This window comes from Cherax quadricarinatus, chromosome 27 (genome assembly GCF_038502225.1).
Source record: "Cherax quadricarinatus isolate ZL_2023a chromosome 27, ASM3850222v1, whole genome shotgun sequence".
NCBI lineage: Eukaryota > Metazoa > Arthropoda > Malacostraca > Decapoda > Parastacidae > Cherax > Cherax quadricarinatus.
In genome coordinates this window covers 36,146,346-36,168,076 of record NC_091318.1, presented here as the reverse complement: position 1 = coordinate 36,168,076, position 21,731 = coordinate 36,146,346, and the positions used below count along the sequence as shown (strand labels likewise).

Sequence of the window (21,731 nt, the reverse complement as noted above, 5' to 3'; positions counted from 1 at the left end):
TGAGCGGTACCATCATATTACTCAGTGCTGGAGTTGCTACTCTTACCTACACTCTACAAAAGACTGCCCCACAAAAGACAAAAAGTTCTGCTCTACCTGCGGGTCTGAAGGCCACGATTCCAAGACTTGTACTTCTACTGCCCCACTTAAGTGTCTCAACTGCAAAAACAATCACCATACTCTCGCTGCAAAGTGCCCCACTCGTCGTGAAATTCTGAGAAAAAGCCAAGAAGCAGAACAGAAGAAGACACCTTCCAAGTCACCTACTTATGCTGCCATCACCAAACTCCAGGCCGACACAACAAAACTTTTAAAAGCTACCCAACCCTCCACCACTACTCCATGAGCTTATGAACCTACGAAAATTCATTACTGTATGCTATATGTACACATGCATAATATGGCATTACCAGGCTCCTTCAACACTGTTATTAATGAGCTCTTCCGACTGAACAACATGCCAAACTTTACTTTCCCAGACTCTCCACCATCTGCGGACATCATCAAGCTCACCAAAGAATTAGGCAACATCACAACACCTGAAATTCCATCTCCAAGAAACAACCAATCAGTGACTTCCAACATCACCACCGCTGTGGACCAATCACCTGAGTCTTCCACCTCCTCTGCTACTACTAAGGAACCGCCTGCTTCATCTCCAACTCAACCACCAAAAGCCAAGAAAGCTAAGACACTTCCTCCTGAAAATCCACCTCAAGATACTCGAAGACCTGAAGAAATGGAAGAGGAAACAATATTTAGACCAACTGAACCCCTCACCTTTTATACATATAACCCTCACACCCCGTCGCTATATGCACCTCAGGTCATCTATTCCATGCACCATGGTAGTATCAAGTACACTGTTGCTCCTGGATGCGATCCCCACACTGAAACTGCCTTAATTGCAGACTTAGAGAAAAACAGCTAAAGTCTGCTCTAACATAGTTTATTATCAAAACCTGCTTTCAAAATCCTTCAAAATGGCTCTATGACAGGAACAAAAAACTAACAAAACGCAGATATGAAGAGTGTTATCCACCAATCAACACTGATCTCTCTCCTCTCTGCATACTTAACCAATCATATTGAAAGATGCCTCCCTCTCCTTCCAGCTTCCCGCCGATCTCCAGCAACCAGTCGCCGACCAGATCTACAGATCAACCACCATGATGGAGCCTGCACAGCTTGCCCACGTCGTCCACATTCTCAGCCAAGTCCTGTTCTCTCCAGCTCTATCCCACGATCGTCTCAGCTGCTGGGTTAAGCCCTGGCTCTATTTCTACAACTAGGAACACTCCTCTCCTTCGCTATTCTTCGTCTGTCCCGTCTTCCCCGCTCATTCCATTGGGATCTTACCTGAACTTGTTCGTTCGTTCGTTCGTGTATGTTAGAAGTGATCAAGGTCCCAGGACCGAAACGTTTTCTAATAAATATGTCATAGTGTTTGCTTACGTGTCTTTCTAAACCAACTTGTCGGTATTTATTACCAAGGTTTATACCAAGGAAAGCATAAATCAAATATAGAACAAACTTTTAAAAAGTCAAAAATACATTAAATAGCGTAATAGTAACTATATAACCAGTAAAAATATGAGTTAATTACTCGGCATCACTTGGTGACTAAATATTGTAGAACTGCAAAATAAATAGTAGTTTTCAATGACCAGTGTGTCTAAAATATTATTAGCATCACGGAAAAGAGACCTTTAAACCGAAGCCTAAATTTTTTGTCCAACTTTTCAATTTTATTTCGCAAATAATACGAGAAGGCTTCATGATTAGTTTTAAATTTTCAACACTGGTGTAGGGTAACTGACAAATTTCCTGTAGTTTTAGTGTAAGGCATTTGAGGCAATAGACAACGGTAAAGAATATGCTGTTGTTATTTTGATTTCAGTAAAGCCTTCGATAGAGTACCTCTAAAAAGACTTATAAGAAAAGTGACAGCTCATGGTATAGGATGTAAAGTTCTAACATGGATCGAGACAAGTCTGAATGGGGACCGGTTATTAGTGGCATTTCACAGTTATCAGTTTTAGGCCCCTTGTTGTACATAATGTACATTAATGACCTCGATGAAGAAATTAGAAGCCATATGAGTAAATTTGCTGATGACACAAAATTAGGCCGAATTATTGATTCGGAGGAGGATACCAATGATCTCCAGAAGGATTTGGACAAATTAATGTATTGGTTTTAAAAGTGGCAGAGGCCGTTCAATGTGGACGAGTGTAAAGTCTTAGTCCTTGGGATAATAACCCTTGAAGTTATAAACTAGGTGATGTAGAGCTTGATCACACAGACTCTGAAAAAGACTTGGGAGTCATTGTAAGCAGATATCTAAAGCCAAGACAACAATGCCTAAGTGTGTGCGATAAGAATTCGTAGTATTCCTCATTAGGATTCGTAGTATTCCTCTTAAGGATTCGTAGTGTTCCTCTTAAGTATTCGCAATATTCTTCCTGAAGGATTCGTAGTATTCCTCCTGTAGGATTCGTAGAATTACTCCTGTTGTAACTTCTCAGATCAGGAAAGGAAACTAGACAGTGCCTGGGCAGCATGGAACGAAGCTGAGGATCTGGGGGACGAATGGAGAGGTAGAAATGACAAAGAACCGGGAGACAGCTGTGGAAATTTCGAACCCATTCTCCGTGCTACATGAGGAATGTAAGTTGACTACTGGGAACGACACGAAGAACACCAAATAAGGTAAAAACATTGCACTTGTTGGGGACAGTCATATTAGGTACATGGACAGGGCCTTCTGCTTGAAGGACAGGAGTAGGAGACAGAGCCTGCTTTCCTGGGGCTGGGATGGAGGATATTGTTAGCCGGCTTGACATCATGAATGGTAATGGGATAAATCCTGTTATCTGCCTCAGTGCTGAAGGCAAGGGTGTAGTCAACCGTAAAAGTGAAGATTTAGTTAGAAGGTATAGGATAGCAATATACATAATTAGGAAGAAGGGAGGGCGCCCTGTTATATGTGGCATTTTGCCTAGAAGGGGTGTCGGAAATGAACGGCTTTCTAGAGTAAATGGTATAAATTGTTGACTGGACAAACACTAAGGACAATGCAGTACCATTCATTGAAAACTGGGGCCACTTCTGTGGTAGAAATGACACGTATCCTAGGGATTGGGTTCACTTATCCTGGGCATGTGTGGACATTCTCGCTAGTTCAGTTGACGGTGTTGTTAGGCCTTTAAACTTGGATTAGTTAGTGGAATGGATTTAAAAAGGGAATATGAGTGGGGAAATATTAATTTAGGCTTTGATATTATAAATCTTGAGAATAACAGTCATCAAGTTACACTGGGTAATGATATGATATGATTGCCGAGTGCCATATTCAAGGGTTGTCTCATGTAGATAGATATAGCAGAAAAGGGGTGGAGCAGCATTATATGTACCTGAAAATATAAACTGCTGCATAAAAACAGGTATAAAAAACTAAATGAAGTAGCCACAGAATCTGTTTGGGTAGAATTTCTAGAAAGTCAAGAAAAGCAAATTTTTGGTGTATTTACGGCTCTTCAGGCTTGATTCCATTTTAATCACCATGATCAAAAGTTTTTCAACTATATCTCATACATGACTTCAGTATATAATGCCGGATCCATATTAAGGCTAGGATAGCACCCATTCTGTTTAGTTGGTGTACTGGCAACTGTAAATGCACTTAATTTTTTTTTAACAGGAAAACATTATATTTTTTACGAACTTTGATTTTCTAAAAAAAAAAAAAATACAAAAATAATTTTTTTATTGTAGGACTGTAAAAAATTTTTAAACTAATGCAACTAATATAAGAACACTGATCATAAGATGAACTCACCTCTGGCAGAGCTTTGCCTGGATGACAGTGGACGGCTCCCACCTCCACTTGGGAGGGAAGGAGTGGGTATGACATTGTCATACTGAAGTGGGAGTTTATCAGCGTCAGACTCTGATTCTTGGTTATATCTATAAGCAGCGGAAGCTCTGGGAACTTTGCTGATATCTGCCAAATTGAATAAGATCCGACGATAATTTTTTTAGCATAGTTAAATTTATTCAGTAAGAGCAGTTATTCAATTATTACTCAAAATAATGTTTTGTGCAGTCGTACCTGGTATACTACCACTGTCCGGCTGCAAGCCGCAACACTCGGCTAGCACCAATTAGTTATTTAATTTAAACAGGCTACGAGGGTGGCGTGTTAAAGTATCGAGGGTTCGATTCCCGGTTACTTCAATTTATTATTTGCTAAGAAGCACTTGTTCGTGAATGCATTTATTATTACATATTAATGCATTCACGAACAAGTGCTTCTTAGCAAATAATAAGTTGAAGTGACCGGGAATCGAACCCTCGATACTTTAACACGGCACCCTCGTAGCCTGTTTAAATTCCGAGACGCCTTAAACCACTTAACCACCAATGTCACATCTATCAGGTGCCACAGGTACAGTGCTCCGTGACCCTGGAATAATATGCAGTGACCTGGTCACGTATAGTATGCAGTGACCTGGTCAGGTGAATAGTGTGCAGTCACATGTATATTGGTCAGTAACCTGGACGCTCGAATCTACAGCAGTGAAAACCTTGAAGAATGCTCTCTCACTGAACACGTATACTATTACTAATTCTGCTTTTACTACTACTACTATTACTTTTACTACTATTACTACTACTACTACTACTACTACTACTGCTGCTGCTGCTGCTGCTGCTGCTGCTGCTGCTGCTGCTGCTGCTGCTGCTGCTGCTGCTGCTGCTACTACTGATACTACTACTACTACTACTACTACTACTACTAATAATAATAATAATAATAATAATAATAATAATAATAATAATAATAATAATAGCTACAGTGAACGTGATAAGACAGGACGGTAGCGTACGCCTTGATATTAATGCAAAGCAAAAGGGTTTAGCTAGGTAACTATTAAATGATTGGTAGAGTGTTATTTTCAGTCGACTGGTGTGGGTCGCATCCTGATACAAAATTGACCTAATTTGCCCGAAATGCTTAGCATAACATGAGGCTTTCTATGTAGTAGTATATCGCTGATGTCAGCTAGGACTATAAACCTTGTACATGTACTTGTAGAGATCAAAATTTCTTATTATTATTATTATTATTATTATTATTATTATTATTATTATTATTATTATTATTACTATCATTATTAAAATCGAAGCAGTTCAGTATCAAATCCCATGAGACCGAAGTGCATAACCCGGTCTTGACGCCTGGTGTCCCTGTTAACTAAGCAATAAATATCGGTACCTGCTTATGTTGACCTGTTGTGAGCTACATCCTGGACCGCACGAGATGTATGGGCAAGTCTCCTTACACTTATGGCCCTGAGAAAGCTATACAAGTGCTGAGCAAGTGTGCGCAAAGCAGCTGTAGACCTCTGTCAGTCAGTTTACTTGTCAATTTGCAGAGCAAGCATTTAATCTAACGTTGTTAGATTAAATGCTTGCTCTGCTTATCACTTCAAAATTAATCTTTGTAGATGAATGGTTCAGAGAACCGACATGTTGATAAATTAGACACATGTGCAACTCTTAGGTATCTTTATTGAGGAAACGTTTCGCCACACAGAGGTGCAGCAGTCATAGGTGGTGTCACATTTGTTCAAATGTGACACCACCTATGACTGCTGCACCTCTCCTGCCTACGATTTATAAGCTCCTTCTCCGCACGTATGCCGTATTCTATTCAAGACTGATTGACTGACCACATCGACTCAAGGTTGAGGGACTGATTACCTCATTCTCCTCCTGTTCTTCAAGATTCTCCTTCGTATGGACTGATGAAGCCACTGTGTGGCGAAACGTTTCCTCAATAAAGATACCCAAGAGTTGCACATGTGTCTAAATTATCAAAATTAATCTTGCTCTGCGTCTGAATCTTCCCTTCAATACTGTTGGCATTACGCATTTGTAACCACCTGGCGCTCCTGTGCTCGTAGCATTAAATAGGTACCTAAATGTTTACAGCATCATGGGAGGGGTGAGAAAAATGGAAATCTCCTTATACCTGCTGTCCAATTTATTCTCAAGTGCTACATAGCAACTTGAATGTTAGCCGAATGCTATGGCTGACACTCTGTGAGGTAGCAATATATTCTAGAGTGGGCAGGGCTTAGATAATGAACTCTCTAGCAAATAAGCCGTGTTCTAGAACACTCGTTTGATCAATATCAAAAAGATTCTTAAAGATTATGGCCGCTTCTCTATTTATTGTTTTAGTGTTTTCCAGTAAATGTTTGCAGACTGAAGAAAATGTATTTTCTTATCAAAGTTAAAAAAAAAATAGCACTAACGGCTGACACGAATCCACGAGGCAAAACTGAAATGAAGTCTAGACCACTATAAGTATTTCAGTACAGTACATTGCACTATATATACATATTTGTCGCTCTGAATAGGTAAAACTTGCGATTTTAGCTTAAACAGCAACGCACTTTTTGCCGAACAGGGCAAGCGAAAATTTGTGTACGCACTAATTGTGCACAAATCATTCTGAACCTAACGAAAAAGAAATTATTGTGTTTGTTTATAATTAAATATAGTTGGACAAGGCTAAATTAAATTGTGTTTATTATAATAAGGTTAGGTAAGTTTCCTAAGGTGCTTTCGGTACAAAATTATTAATTTTTATATTAACTTAATTTTAAATGAGTTCTTGTTAATGGACAAGTTTTACCTATTAGGCACTGCGTCCACTGGAGACAGTGGAGATATGTTTGATGGCAATGTATGGTGTGAATATAATGCAGAGAAATCGTAGTTTGGAAATTAGGAGGAGGTGCAGGATTACCAGAACGGTATTGTGCCTTTTTTGTTATTTACCAGAACTATTTTCCAGAGGACTGAGAAGGGGTTGTTGAGGTGGTTCGGTCATGTAGAGAGAATAGAACAAAACAGAATGACTTCGTGAGTGTATAAATTTGTAGTGGAGGGAAGGCTGGGTATAGGTTGGCCTAGGAAAGGTTGGAGGGAGGGGGTAAAGGAGGTTTTGTGTGCGAGGGGCTTGAGCTTCCAGCAATCATGTGTGAGCATGTTAGACAGGAGCGAGTGGAGAAAAATTGTTTTTAATACTTGACGTGCTGTTGGAGTGTGAGCAAGGTAACATTTATGAAGGTATTCAGGGAAACCGTCAGGCCGGACTTGAGTCCTGGAAATGAGAAGTACAGTATCTGCACTCTGTAGGAGGGGAGTTATTGTTGCAGTTTTATAACTGTAGTGTAAGCTCGCGTCTGGCAAGACAATGATTTAGTGAATGATGAAAGTTATTCTTTCCCCCCCCCCCACCACCATGGTGGGAAACGGCCGACAAGTTGCTTACGTGTTTCTCTAAACCACATGTATGTATATGTAGATAGGCCAGCAGAATGTAAACCACACACCGGTCCCTCAATACCCCACCCCATATGTGGTCGGGTGGAGTAGGTCCAACAGTTTGCAGAGGACATGAAGTAAAATAAGGAGATAGTTAATAGCCAGCCCTAAGCTTCTAACCACTCGGAACAGGTCATGTGACGCAAGAAATTACATTACAATAGTAGATCATTTACATAAAGAATGCAGCTATTGGGGAACAACCTTCTAACTAATGAAATAGAGGGAATAAATCCCTCATTTTGTCAAGCGGTGCAACAGAACCTTCCACAATACTCAGGAAATACTCTCAGTGTCGGTTAATATACCGTGTGTGAATTCTCCTATTCAGGCATTTATTTCTTATAACTGACACAGAGCATTTCCTGAATATATATATATACATATATATATATATATATATATATATATATATATATATATATATATATATATATATATATATATATATATATTTATATGTGTGTGTGTGTGTGTGTGTGTGTGTGTCGTGCCGAATAGGCAGAACTTGCGATCTTGGCTTAAATAGCAACGCTCATCTTGCCATATAGGACAAGTGAAAATTTGTGTATGCAATAATTTCGCCAAAATCATTCTGAACCTAACGAAAAAAATATATTTCACTGTGTTTGTTTAGTATTAAATTATTGTAAACAAATCTAAAATATATTTAGTTGGGTTAGGCTAAAATAAATTGCTCTTGTTATAATAAGGTTAGGTAAGTTTTCTAAGATTCTTTTGGTGCAAAATTAAAATTTTTTACATTAACATTAATGAAAAAAATATATCTTTAAACGTACAAGAGAAAATTTTAGAAAGGACTTAATTTTAAATGAGTTCTTGCTAATTGACCAGTTTTACATATTCGGCACGACATATATATATATATGTATATATATACATATATATATTATATATATATATATATATATATATATATATATATATATATATATATATATATATATATATATATATATATATATATATATATATATATATATATATATATATATATTATATATATTATTATTTTTATTATCACACTGGCCGATTCCCACCAAGGCAGGGTGGCCCGAAAAAGAAAAACTTTCACCATCATTCACTCCATCACTGTCTTGCCAGAAGAGTGCTTTACACCACAGATTTTAAACTGCAACATTAACACCCCTCCTTCAGAGTGCAGACACTGTACTTCCCATCTCCAGGACTCAAGTCCGGCCTGCCGGTTTCCCTGAACCCCTTCATAAATGTTCCTTTGCTCACACTCCAACAGCACGTCAAGTATTGAAAACCATTTGTCTCCATTCACTCCTATCAAACACGCTCACGCATGCCTGCTGGAAGTCCAAGCCCCTCGCACACAAAACCTCCTTTACCCCCTCCCTCCAACCTTTCCTAGGCCGACCCCTACCCCGCCTTCCTTCCACTACAGACTGATACACTCTTGAAGTCACTCTTTTTCCCTCCATTCTCTCTACATGTCCGAACCACCTCAACAACCCTTCCTCAGCCCTCTGGACAACAGTTTTGGCAATCCCTCACCTCCTCCTAACTTCCAAACTACGAATTCTCTGCATTATATTCACACCACACATTGCCCTCAGACATGACATCTCCACTGCCTCCAGCCTTCTCCTCGCTGCAACATTCATCACCCATGCTTCACACCCATTTAAGAGAGTTGGTAAAACTATACTCTCATACATTCCCCTCTTTGCCTCCAAGGACAAAGTTCTTTGTCTCCACAGACTCCTAAGTGCACCACTCACCATTTTTCCCTCATCAATTCTATGATTCACCTCAACTTTCATAGACCCATCCACTGACACGTCCACTCCCAAATATCTGAATACATTCACCTCCTCCATACTCTCTCCCTCCAATCTGATATCCAATCTTTCATCACCTAATCTTTTTGTTATCCTCATAACCTTACTCTTTCCTGTATTCACTTTTAATTTTCTTCTTTTGCACACCCTACCGAATTCATCCACCAATCTCTGCAACTTCTCTTCAGAATCTCCCGAGAACACAGTGTCATCAGCAAAGAGCAACTGTGACAACTCCCACTTTATGTGTGATTCTTTATCTTTTAACTCCACGCCTTTTGCCAAGACCGTCGCATTTACTTCTCTTACAACCCCATCTATAAATATATTAAACAACCACGGTGACATCAGACATCCTTGTCTAAGGCCTACTTTTACTGGGAAATAATTTCCCTCTTTCCTACATACTCTAACTTGAGCCTCACTATCCTCGTAAAAACTCTTCACTGCTTTCAGTAACGTACCTCCTACACCATACACCTGCAACGTCTGCCACATTGCCCCCCTATCCACCCCGTCATACGCCTTTTCCAAATCCATAAATGCCACAAAGGCCTCTTTAGCCTTATCTAAATACTGTTCACTTACATGTTTCACTGTAAACACCTGGTACACACACCCCCTACCTTTCCTAAAGCCTCCTTGTTCATCTGCTATCCTATTCTCCGTCTTACTCTTAATTCTTTCAATAATAACTCTACCATACACTTTACCAGGTATACTCAACAGACTTTTTCCCCTATAATTTTTGCACTCTCGTTTGTCCCCTTTGCCTTTATACAAAGGAACTATGCATGCTCTCTGCCAATCCCTAGGTACCTTACCCTCTTCCATACATTTATTAAATAATTGCACCAACCACTCCAAAACTATATCCCCACCTGCTTTTAACATTTCTATCTTTATCCCATCAATCCCGGCTGCCTTACCCCCTTTCATTTTACCTACTGCCTCACGAACTTCCCCCACACTCACAACTGGCTCTTCCTCACTCCTACAAGATGTTATTCCTCCTTGCCCTATACACGAAATCACAGCTTCCCTATCTTCATCAACATTTAACAATTCCTCAAAATATTCCCTCCATCTTCCCAATACCTCTAACTCTCCATTTAATAACTCTCCTCTTCTATTTTTAACTGACAAATCCATTTGTTCTCTTGGCTTCCTTAACTTGTTAATCTCACTCCAAAACTTTTTCTTATTTACAACAAAATTTGTTGATAACATCTTACCCACTCTCTCATTTGCTCTCTTTCTACATTGCTTCACCACTCTCTTAACCTCTCTCTTTTTCTCCATATACTCTTCCCTCCTTGCATCACTTCTACTTTGTAAAAACTTCTCATATGCTAACTTTTTCTCCCTTACTGCTCTTTACATCATCATTCCACCAATCGCTCCTCTTCCCTCCCACACCCACTTTCCTGTAACCACAAACTTCTGCTGAACACTCTAACACTACATTTTTAAACCTACCCCATACCTCTTCGACCCCATTGCCTATGCTCTCATTAGCCCATCTATCCTCCAATAGCTGTTTATATCTTACCCTAACTGCCTCCTCTTTTAGTTTATAAACCTTCACCTCTCTTTTCCCTGATGCTTCTATTCTCCTTGTACCCCATCTACCTTTTACTCTCAGTGTAGCTACAAGTAGAAAGTGATCTGATATATCTGTGGCCCTCTATAAACATGTACATCCTGAAGTCTACTCAACAGTCTTTTATCTAGCAATACATAATCCAACAAACTACTGTCATTTCGCCCTACATCATATCATGTATACTTATTTATCCTCTTTTTCTTAAAATATGTATTACCTATAACTAAACCCCTTTCTATACAAAGTTCAATCAAAGGGCTCCCATTATCATTTACACCTGGCACCCCAAACTTACCTACCACACCCTCTCTAAAAGTTTCTCCTACTTTAGCAATCAGATCCCCTACCACAATTACTCTCTCACTTGGTTCAAAGGCTCCTATACATTCACTTAACATCTCCCAAAATCTCTCTCTCTCCTCTACATTCCTCTCTTCTCCAGGTGCATACACGCTTATTATGACCCACTTTTCACATCCAACCTTTACTTTAATCCACATAATTCTTGAATTTACACATTCATATTCTCTTTTCTCCTTCCATAACTGATCCTTCAACATTACTGCTACGCCTTCCTTTGCTCTAACTCTCTCAGATACTCCAGATTTAATCCCATTTATTTCCCCCCACCGAAACTCCCCTACCCCCTTCAGCTTTGTTTCGCTTAGGGCCAGGACATCCAACTTCTTTTCATTCATAACATCAGCAATCAACTGTTTCTTGTCATCCGCACTACATCCACGCACATTCAAGAATCCCAGTTATATATATATATATATATATATATATATATATATATATATATATATATATATATATATATATATATATATATATATATATATATATTTATATACATCAGCCTACTAAAGTAGGCTTCACAGGATGGTGGAAATATACATGAACCTTCTCAACTTCAGTTTTAATTGATCATTCAGTGTTTTTCTTATAGTATATTACCTTTTCTTGAACTGCTGGTACAAAAGTCCAGTAGTAATAGAAAAACAGGTAGCTGATGTGGGACAGTGTGTTGATAAAACGATGGTAAACACTCCATGGTGGAGGGATCGTGTCCATTAAGGAAGGTGTGTAGGCTGGATTGAGAACGTTGCCCATAAGAGCACTCTGTGTGGGGTCCATGCCAACAGTGGCAACAGTGATGAAAGGCATCTCGTACAAGAACGGAAATGCCACCTGTTGAGAGGCAAAAATAATGATTTCATTATTTTTAGTGTATTACACGGATATATATATATATATATATATATATATATATATATATATATATATATATATATTATTGTAACCACGAACGAGTGGTATTGATCAATAACAGCACTGCGCTAGCCAAGGATTCGAACCCATGTTGTACTGGCCTGCCTCATGATAAGCGAGAACTACATGACGCTTTAAACCACAGGACCACCCAACCCTACAAGAACGGCGCCGCCAGCAATGCTAGCTGTTGGGCCGCCATCCGAGGGCATACGGAGGTGTGGGAGCTACTAAGCTAATTTCATTCTCATCCTTGTTTGGTGTACTAGCCTCACGAGCAATATTTATATATTATTGTAACCATGAACGAAGTTGCTCGTGAAGCTAGTACACCAAACAAGGATGAGAATGAAATTGGCTTAGAAGCTCCCACACCTCCGTATGCCCTCGGATGGCGGCCCAACAGCTAGCATTACTGGCGACGCCATTCTTGTAGGGTTGGGTGGTCCTGTGGTTTAAAGCGTTATGTGGTTCTCGCTTACCATGAGGCAGGCCAGTACAACATGGGTTCGAATCCTTGGCTAGCGCAGTGTTGTTATTGATCAATACCACTCGTTCGTGGTTACAATAATATATATATATATATATATATATATATATATATATATATATATATATATACTATATATGTCGTTTCTAAAATTTTCTCTTATACGTTTAAAGATATATTTTTTCATTAATGTTAATGTAAAAATTTTAAATTTTTCACCAAAAGAATCTTAGAAAACTTACCTAACCTTATTTTAACAAGAACAATTTATTTTAGCCTAACCCAACTAAATATATTTTAGATTTGTTTACAATAATTTAATACTAAACAACCACAGTGATACATATTTTTTTCGTTAGGTTCAGAATCATTTTGGCGTAATTATTGCATACACAAATTTACGCTTGTCTTATATGGCAAGATGAGCGTTGCTATTTAAGCCATGATCGCAAGTTCTGCCTATTCGGCACGATATATATATGTGTATATATATATATATATATATATATATATATATATATATATATTTATATATATATATATATATATATATATATATATATATATATATATATATTATATACATACATATATATATATATATATATATATATATATATATATATATATATATATATATATATATATGATATATAAAAAAATATATATATATATATATATATATATATATATATATATATACATATATATATATGTATATATATATATATATATATATATATATATATATATATATATATATATATACATATATATATATGTATATATATATATATATATATATATATATATATATATATATATATATATATATATATATGTATATATATATATATATATATATATATATATATATATATATATATATATATATATATATATATATATATATATATATACATATATATATATATATATATATATATATCATAAAATATAGGGAAGTACCACCTCTATAGCTGGAATGGGGACCCTCATCCTCAGAGAAGACAATAAACGTACCTTAGGGAAAACTCAAGGTTCTCCCAGGAGCTGTTTGAATATTTTCTTCTCCTACCACCCCCTATATATTTTATATTCTATGTGAACGTTTATTAATAAACATGATACATTTACAGAAAACACAAACATAAATGCAATGGTAAATGTATTAGAGATCATGAATTTCCTGCAGCTTCTCTGAAGCTGGAAGCGAGCCAAGTATGCAGCAAGCATTTCCCCTCTGGATAGCCACGCTGAGGCGCTGGAACATGAAAGTGGCTGCTCTTGGGTCCCTGGTGGTGTCAATGAGTCTGGAACCCAATTCTTTAAGGAAATGTGTGGCATTTTTTCCTCATAATCCCAAGGTCTCTGATCCCACTGGGACAAATTGATTCTGTTGGCTTATGTCCCTGTACTTGCTGATCTTGTACTCCTCCCTGTGGGCCGACACTGTGATGGATATAGGTGTCAGCCAGTGTTGACACACAGGTATAGTCCCATGCTAAGAGCTTGCCATTCTTCAAAGGATAGATGGTGATCCCGTTTGAGCGGTTTGCTGGGTTGTGGGTATTGTTGGCTGCTAGTGATCGGGGCTCCCTCTCGGCTGGGCATCCATCTGTAGCAAGGGTTCTCTTTATGATGTCGTTGACCTCATTGTGTCTTGCATGCCACCCCTTGGTTTTGGAACAGTTAAGACCATGTAAACCGTATTGGTCTGCTTACACTTTGCCACAAATGCACGTATATTCTGTGTGAATTGGGGCAGCAAGGCGCAGAGCCACTGCAATATGGAGGGTCTACGGGTCGAGTCGCGTTCCCATTGCCAATATGGGAACTATTTGGAGGAAGTCCTCGGAGTGAAGTGCGCTCACAGCCTAAAGATGGGCAGTCTCCCTACCTGATGTTGCAGCCCTGAGCATGTTAAAAAGCACCTTTTTAGCGATCAGGCCATCCCAGCTTGACTGTGAGCCAGTGCTGCGCTAGGGTTTGGTGCTGGAGCAGCGAGAGTCTCCCATTCAGTTTCGGCAGACATCATCGTGAGTATCCACCGGAGATTACAGAGTTGTGACAATCCCCTGCAACAGACCGTTGCTTCTGCATCAGTGAAAGTGCAATGTGCATGTTGGGATTTGGGGAGTAGCGGTGGTGACCATATTGGTTGTCTTGCGCATCGCCACAAATTCATGCATATTCCGTGTGAATTAGGGCAGCGAGGCAGAAAGCAGAGAGTCCTAGGGTCGAGGCATGTTCCCCATGGTGAATTGTACTCACAGCTTGGAGACGGGCAGCCTCCCTGTCTGATGTTACATCCCTAAGCATGTTAGCAAGTACCTTTTCAACGATGGGACCATCCCAACTTGACTGTTTGAAGGCCAGTGCTGCAATAGGTTTTGGTAATGGAGCAGAAAGAGTCTCCCATTTAGTAATGGCACTGGTGTAGCAAGGGTCCTGTATTCCTGCTGAGTCACTGAGTTTGTCTGGAAGAATTTATTTTATTAACTCGTTTGATGCTATGGAAGAGGATAGGAAAGCTGGAAGGGCAATCTGGGAGGATTTGCTTACTCCCAGTCCCCCAAGCCTGACTGGAAGTGAGGCTTGGAACCACTGTCCATCTTCAAGGAAAATATTCAATACACTCTCTAGCATGGTCTTTAGGAGGGAATCATATTCCTTGAGTTTCGGACTGCTGAAGGCTGGGGAGCATCTCAGGAAGTAGGTAAGTTTTGGGATTGACAGGCACCTGGCGAGTAGGTAGAAGGCATCATGTGTATCAATGTCTTTCATCCTGCCTTCCATCATCCTGAGGTTTGAGACTTTTCTTTCTAGGATCAGATCAATGGCACTGGGCCCAAGAGTAGTACCAAGAAGAGTGCTGTTGGCGGGATCAATGGTTCATGCTACTGGTAAAACGGCGCTAATATTCTGGATCATCTGTCAATTGGTAGGAACTATTTCACATTTGGTGGGGCTTGAAGATAGGCTCAGGCTCTCTCCCATGTCTTTAATTTTTCTGATGTCCTCTAGGAGAGATTCTGTAGTGCCAGCTAGGGTACCATCATTCAAGAACCGGATATTGAGCTCACTGGAGAGCACTTCTGTGACCTCCTTCACGACCAGACAGATAGGAGGCAAGAGGGTCCTCCTGCTGCACACCCTCACATGAGTCAATTTCATGGTCCCCAAACAAGAGTTTAAAAGTCACACTACAACACGACTATAAGAAGGGATAGAGGGAAAGGAAGTGTCTAGAAACTGCTTGAAGAGCAGCATCCCTTATTACTAAATTGAAAGCGTTGGTAAAATCCAATTTGATCAAGGCTTTTTCATCTGATATGTTGTTAATGTGTATACTCATGCTGCATGGGCAGCTGCTTCACAGATTTGTTGAACATCAAAACCGAGCTGAGTTGGTTGCAACATTGCGGCAGCCTCTTGACTAACCATTCTTACTGCAGCCTTGGTGACTAGGCGCTGCTGGGTGTTGTCCATTGCAATGGTTGTGAATCCTCCATCTTTTTCTGGAGGGCACATAGTGAGTCACCAAAGAAGAGGGGTCAAAAGACATCTGGGACACTGTCAGCCAGGCACACATTGGAAAATTTGGTGAGTTCATACAGCAATCTCTCCGAAACATCACCAAGTGCTGGACTGAGGATTTGTTTCAAGTGTTGTAGCTCCCATCACTTCTTGCTCCGTACTAATAGGTAATGTAAAAGGCGCCATTCTTCCTTCTGGGGTTGACCTTTCATCACCAAAGATGGACATAAGTTTTCCAGCTCCTCTTCCTGTAAAGTCAGAAAAGCCCCTCGACAGTTCAGATGAGGCAATGTCTCGTGATATTCATTTGGGGTTAGAAACCACTGATACTACTCTCGAAAGCGAGGTAGTAGGATCACCAGTTCATTTGTTAGATGAAAGTGAGAATATCGCCTCCGATACCATAAATGTCTTGACTAGGGCTCAGACCAAAGCCCAGGCTTCTCCTACTGTCCATCCTTTGGTTTTCCCTGACTTTAAGCCTTTAGATATATCGAAGGACTCCTTTGTCAATTTACAATGTAATTGCCCTTCTCTTCAGAATTGCCATAATGCAGCTTGACAAAATCAAGTTATCCAAAGGAAAAACTTTTCATATAAATTTGAATATATAAGAGGTATCCTGTATAAATCAGTATTCAAATAAAATTCAGATGAGATAGACTATTCCATCTTAGTTGTTCCAAGTCAATGCAGAGAGACTGTTCTTAAAATGGCTCATGACTTGCCAGTGGCCGGACATTTCTCGCATCGTAAAACCTTAAATAAAATTAGGGAAACCTATTTTTGGCCCAAAATGTCCTCAGTTATCACTACATATTGTAGATCGTGTAAAGTTTGCCAACTGTCATCCTCCCGAGGTACCCGGCGAGTACCTATGGTCAAAATGCCAGTCTTTACGGTACCGTTTGAAAGAGTAGCTATTGACATCGTTGGTCCTTTATCACCAATCTCATCTGGGGGACATAGATATATATTAACTTTAGTTGATTATGCTTCGAGTTTCCCTGAAGCCATACCCTTAAAGTCCATAACTACTACAGAGGTGGCTGAAGCCCTTTAGTCCATCTTCTCCAGAGTTGGCATCCCAAGAGAAATTTTGTCTGACCGTGGGACACAATTCACATCTGAATTAATGCAACATCTATACCAACTTCTGGGAGTGAAGCCTCTCCTCACAACACCCTATCATCCCAGCTGTAATGGGAGGATTGAGCGCCAGCATTCGGTTCTCAAGTCCATTTTAAGGAAACTTTGCTCCCTTAAACCTAAGGAGTGGCATCGTTACCTACCCTGTGCTTTGTTTGCCATGAGGGAAGTTCCCAGTGACTCTTTGGGGTTTTCACCTTTTGAACTTCTCTATGGTAGACAGGCCAGAGGTCCATTGTCAATCCTTCATGACTTATGGACTAATGAGGAGGTGAATGCTGAGGTTGTCTTCTTATCAGTTTCTCCTTGACCTTAGATCCAAACTTGAGGAGACCTCTGACATAGCTTCGAAAAACTTAAGCTTATCAATGGAATAGTACAAAACCTATTTTGATACTAAAAGTCAGGGGAGAAGTTTTAAAGTAGGGGATGAGGTTCTGGTACTTTTGCCAATAAAGTCAAATAAATTATTAGTAGCATGGAAAGGTCCGTATAAGGTATTGAAAATTTGTGGGAAGCTTGATTACTTCATAGAAGTCAAGGGGAAACCCAAGCTTTATCATATCAACATCCTTAAGAAATATTACCGAAGAAATTCGGTTAACTGCCTGAATAACTTTGATTTAGTTTTTCCACACAAACTTGATAAGACAACTGAGGAGTGTAAGGTGTGCGTGACTGACACCTCTAACTTAGACTATGACAGAGAACTGCATGACTTGGTGACTCTTGACCACTCAGGTGCAACAAACATTAATATCAATGAGTCTTTGGATGACCATAAGAAACATGAACTACTACAATGTGTGGGTAAATTTTCAGATGTTTTTACGGATATTCCAGGTGTCACCTCCACGGTAGTCCATAAGACTGACTTAGTCACGGTCAATCCTATCAAATGGAAATTATACTCAGTTCCAGTTCACCTTACGGATGCATTTGACCGAGAGGTAGACCGACCATTAAAGCTAAAGATCATTGAACCTTCAGTATCTGCACATTGCTCACCAGTAGTCATGGTTAAGAAAGAAGACAATTCATATAGACTTGCTGTTGACCTCAGAGGACTTAATGCTATAACTCGGTGGGATGCTGAGCCTATGCCCTTAATAGATAGCGATCTACATAAATTTTATGACTCTTCTTTCTTTTCAGAGATTGATATTGCGCAAGCATATCATCAAGTAATGTTAGGTCCTTCTTCAAAGCAGTAGACTGCTTTTCCTACACACCAAGGACTGATGCAGTATAGAATTATGCCATTCGGTTTGGTAACTGCCTGTGCTACCTACGTGAGACTGATGAGACAGGTCTTTGGTAATATGCCAAATGTTTCAGTTTATTTTGATAACATTTACGTAATGACATTCACGTGGGGCAAGCATATCCAAACATAAACATCAGTTTTGCGTAGGTTACGCTCACATGGCCTCACTGCCAAGCCGAAGAAATGTTTCCTTGGGTATAACAAGATTACATATCTTGGACTGATTCTTTCTAATTAGAGTTTAAATTCCCCAAAACCAAGAAGCTCATGTGTAGCTTTCTTGGTTCTATAAATTTTTATGCACTGTTTATCCCCAACATTACCGATCTTACAGGCATTTTATCAGACTACCTTAAGAAGTCTGTGAAGGAACCTCTTGAACTTTCCGACGTAGCTCGAGAAAAGTTTAATGAGATTAAGAGCATCTTCTCAAAAGACCCTATACTTAAGATTCCAGATATTAATAAGCCGTTTATTTTAAGAACTGATGCCTCCAATACCAGCCTAGGTGCAGTGTTACTACAGTATCATGATGCTACACCCTCTCCTGTATGCTTCCTAAGCCCGAGACTTCTTCCTGCAGAAACGAGATACTCCACCATAGAAAAAAATGTTTGGCCCTTGTGTCGGGTATCTCCAAACTTAAATTTTATTTACTGGGAAAAGAATTCATTTCAGAGACGGATCACAAACCTTTGATATACCTAGAAACTTTTAAGGGAACCAACAGTCACCTCTTGAGATGGACATTGGCACTCCAAGCTTTTAAGTTTCATATTGTGTCTATCAATGATTCATCCAATTATTTCTCTGACTGGTTAAGTCGTGACAGTCAGTAGATTTGGTGCCTTACGTGACTTCCACATGTTAGAACTTTTTCCTCGCCTATTCTTCTTATACTCCTTGACTATAAGTCTTGGTAAGGGGGAGTGTGAGGGAAATATTCAACAGATACGAGTAGCGAGCGAGTATATGGTGATGATAGTTTGATTGCCTGTCTGCTTGTTAAGGTAAGGTCAGTCTAGCTCCCCCTATACCCCCCTTTTTCTCCACCCAGAAAGGAGACATGTGGGGCTTCGACCAAATGGTAATCACTTTACTCACAGCTCCCAACACAACTCTTAGAATGTCAGCTCAGGTCATCTGGCAACCAAAGAAACAATGTTGAAGGAGACGAACTTCACGAACTCTGGGACATCACTTTTTATCTACATACCTGATAAGTGTAGCCAACCCCAGGCAACTACCCCTCATCTTTGCAATGGTGAAAGACCTGCGTTCCTATCATCTTGACGAATTATTCAAGGCTAGAGACTCTCTGAAAAACTAGTTGTTGGGTTGTCACTCAACAGCTGTGACCCCCCCCCCCCACTTCATCAGCAACGGCTACAATTTCTACAATACGCGGTGTCAACATCAACCAAGACACCCCAGTCTAACTGTACATATTAATTCTAACAATAAAGTGTTTATATTACAAGGTTATTGTTCTTTTTTTCTGTTCACTAATTTTCCTAAGGAGGAGCCAGCCTTGGTAAGACCAACTGAAGATCTTACAGGGCTGAGTAAGCCTTCACAAGGAGTGAGGACCTGATTAACAGGTATAGGTCAGCAATAGAGATAATTAGGAGGAAGGGTGGGAACCCTGTCATATGTGGTATTTTGCCAAGGAGAAGAGTTGGAGATGAATGGTTGTCCAGGGCAATTGGTGCCAATTGCTGGCTGGACAAATACTGTAAGGAAAATGCAGTAACATTCAATGACAACTGGGAGTCTGGGACCTCTTCTATGGCAGAAATGACATGTATGCCAGGGATGGGGTTCACTTATCTAGAAACAAACGACTTCTTAGAAGTAGTTCAGGATTGTTTTTTGAAGCAGTTTGTGACAGAGCCTACAAGGGGAAATAACCTGCTTGACTTGGTTTTGGCAAACAAGGAAACCCTTGTTAATAATTTAGAAATTACCGAGGAACTTGACACAAGCGATCACAAATCAATTACCTTTAGCATTGAATGGAGGTATGATAGTAGGGATAATTCAGTAATGGTCCCAGGTTTTGGCTTAGCAGATTACAATGGGCTTAGAGAACACTTATCATCTGTGGACTGGAGTAACGAAGAGAGCTATCAGTATGACAGCTTTCTTGACACAATACATGCTGCCCAAAGGACCTTCATCCCATATAAGGAAATTAGATCGAATAGAAATGACCCCAAATGGATGAATAATAGGCTCAGATATCTTATAGGACAGAAAAAAGGAATTTTTAGGCGCATCAAAAGAGGTGAGGGTCATCTTATGAATTGGTATATTGACATTAAGAGGGACGTTAAAAAGGGGATAAGAAAAGCTAAACGGGACTATGAAATTAAAGTTGCTAGGGATTCGAAAACTAACCCAAAAAGTTTTTTCCAGCTTTATAGAACAAAAGTTAGAGATAAGATAAATCCCCTTAAAAATAACTCTGGACATCTCACTGACAAGAAGAATGAAATGTGCTCTATTCCTAATAATTATTTTCTCTCGGTTTACACTCGGGAAGACACTAACTATATCCCAGTAATTAATTTTTATAGTGGGCCTGATGATGATAAATTATGCAATATCACAGTCACTACCGAAATGGTTATCAGACAGATAGACCGGTTAAAGTAAAATAAATCCCCGGGCCCTGATGAACTTTTTTCAAGAGTCTAAAATGGAACTTTGTGAACCACTGACTAATATTTTTAATATTTCTCTTCAAACAGGTGTAGTGTCTGATATGTGGAAGATGGCTAATGTAATCCCTGTTTTTAAAGCAGGGGACAAGTCGTTACCGTCAAATTACTGCCCAATAAGCCTTACCTCAATTGTAGGCAAATTACTAGAGTCAATTATAGCTGATAATATAAGATGCCATCTGGATAAGCACAGCTTGATTAATGATACTCAACATGGGTTCACGAGGGGCCGTTCCTGCCTAACTAATTTATTAACCTTCTTCAGTAAAGCTTTTGAGGCCGTTGATCATGATAAAGAATTCGATATTGTTTATTTAGATTTCAGTGAGGCTTTTGATAGAGTACCGCACCAGAGACTGTTAAAGAAAGTGGCAGCTCATGGCACTGAGGGAAAGGTGCTGTCATGGATCGAGTCATGGCTCACCAATAGGAAGCAGAGAGT

General features: G+C 39.5%; 1 protein-coding gene across 3 annotated transcripts in view; it reads right to left on the bottom strand.

Moving 5' to 3' along the window:
• The window catches only part of LOC128691074 (UDP-glucosyltransferase 2-like), a 56,640-nt gene that overhangs the window by 19,885 nt on the left and 15,024 nt on the right, over positions 1–21,731 (bottom strand). For 2 of the 3 annotated variants that reach the window (XM_070089237.1, XM_070089236.1), the window contains exons 5-6: positions 11,803–12,036; positions 3,842–4,006 (exon numbers count right to left, since the gene is read on the bottom strand). In XM_070089237.1, the coding sequence (XP_069945338.1) occupies positions 3,842–4,006; positions 11,803–12,036 (399 nt within the window). The remainder of the gene's footprint in view (positions 1–3,841; positions 4,007–11,802; positions 12,037–21,731) is intronic. The other variant, XM_070089238.1, reaches the window with a different exon arrangement.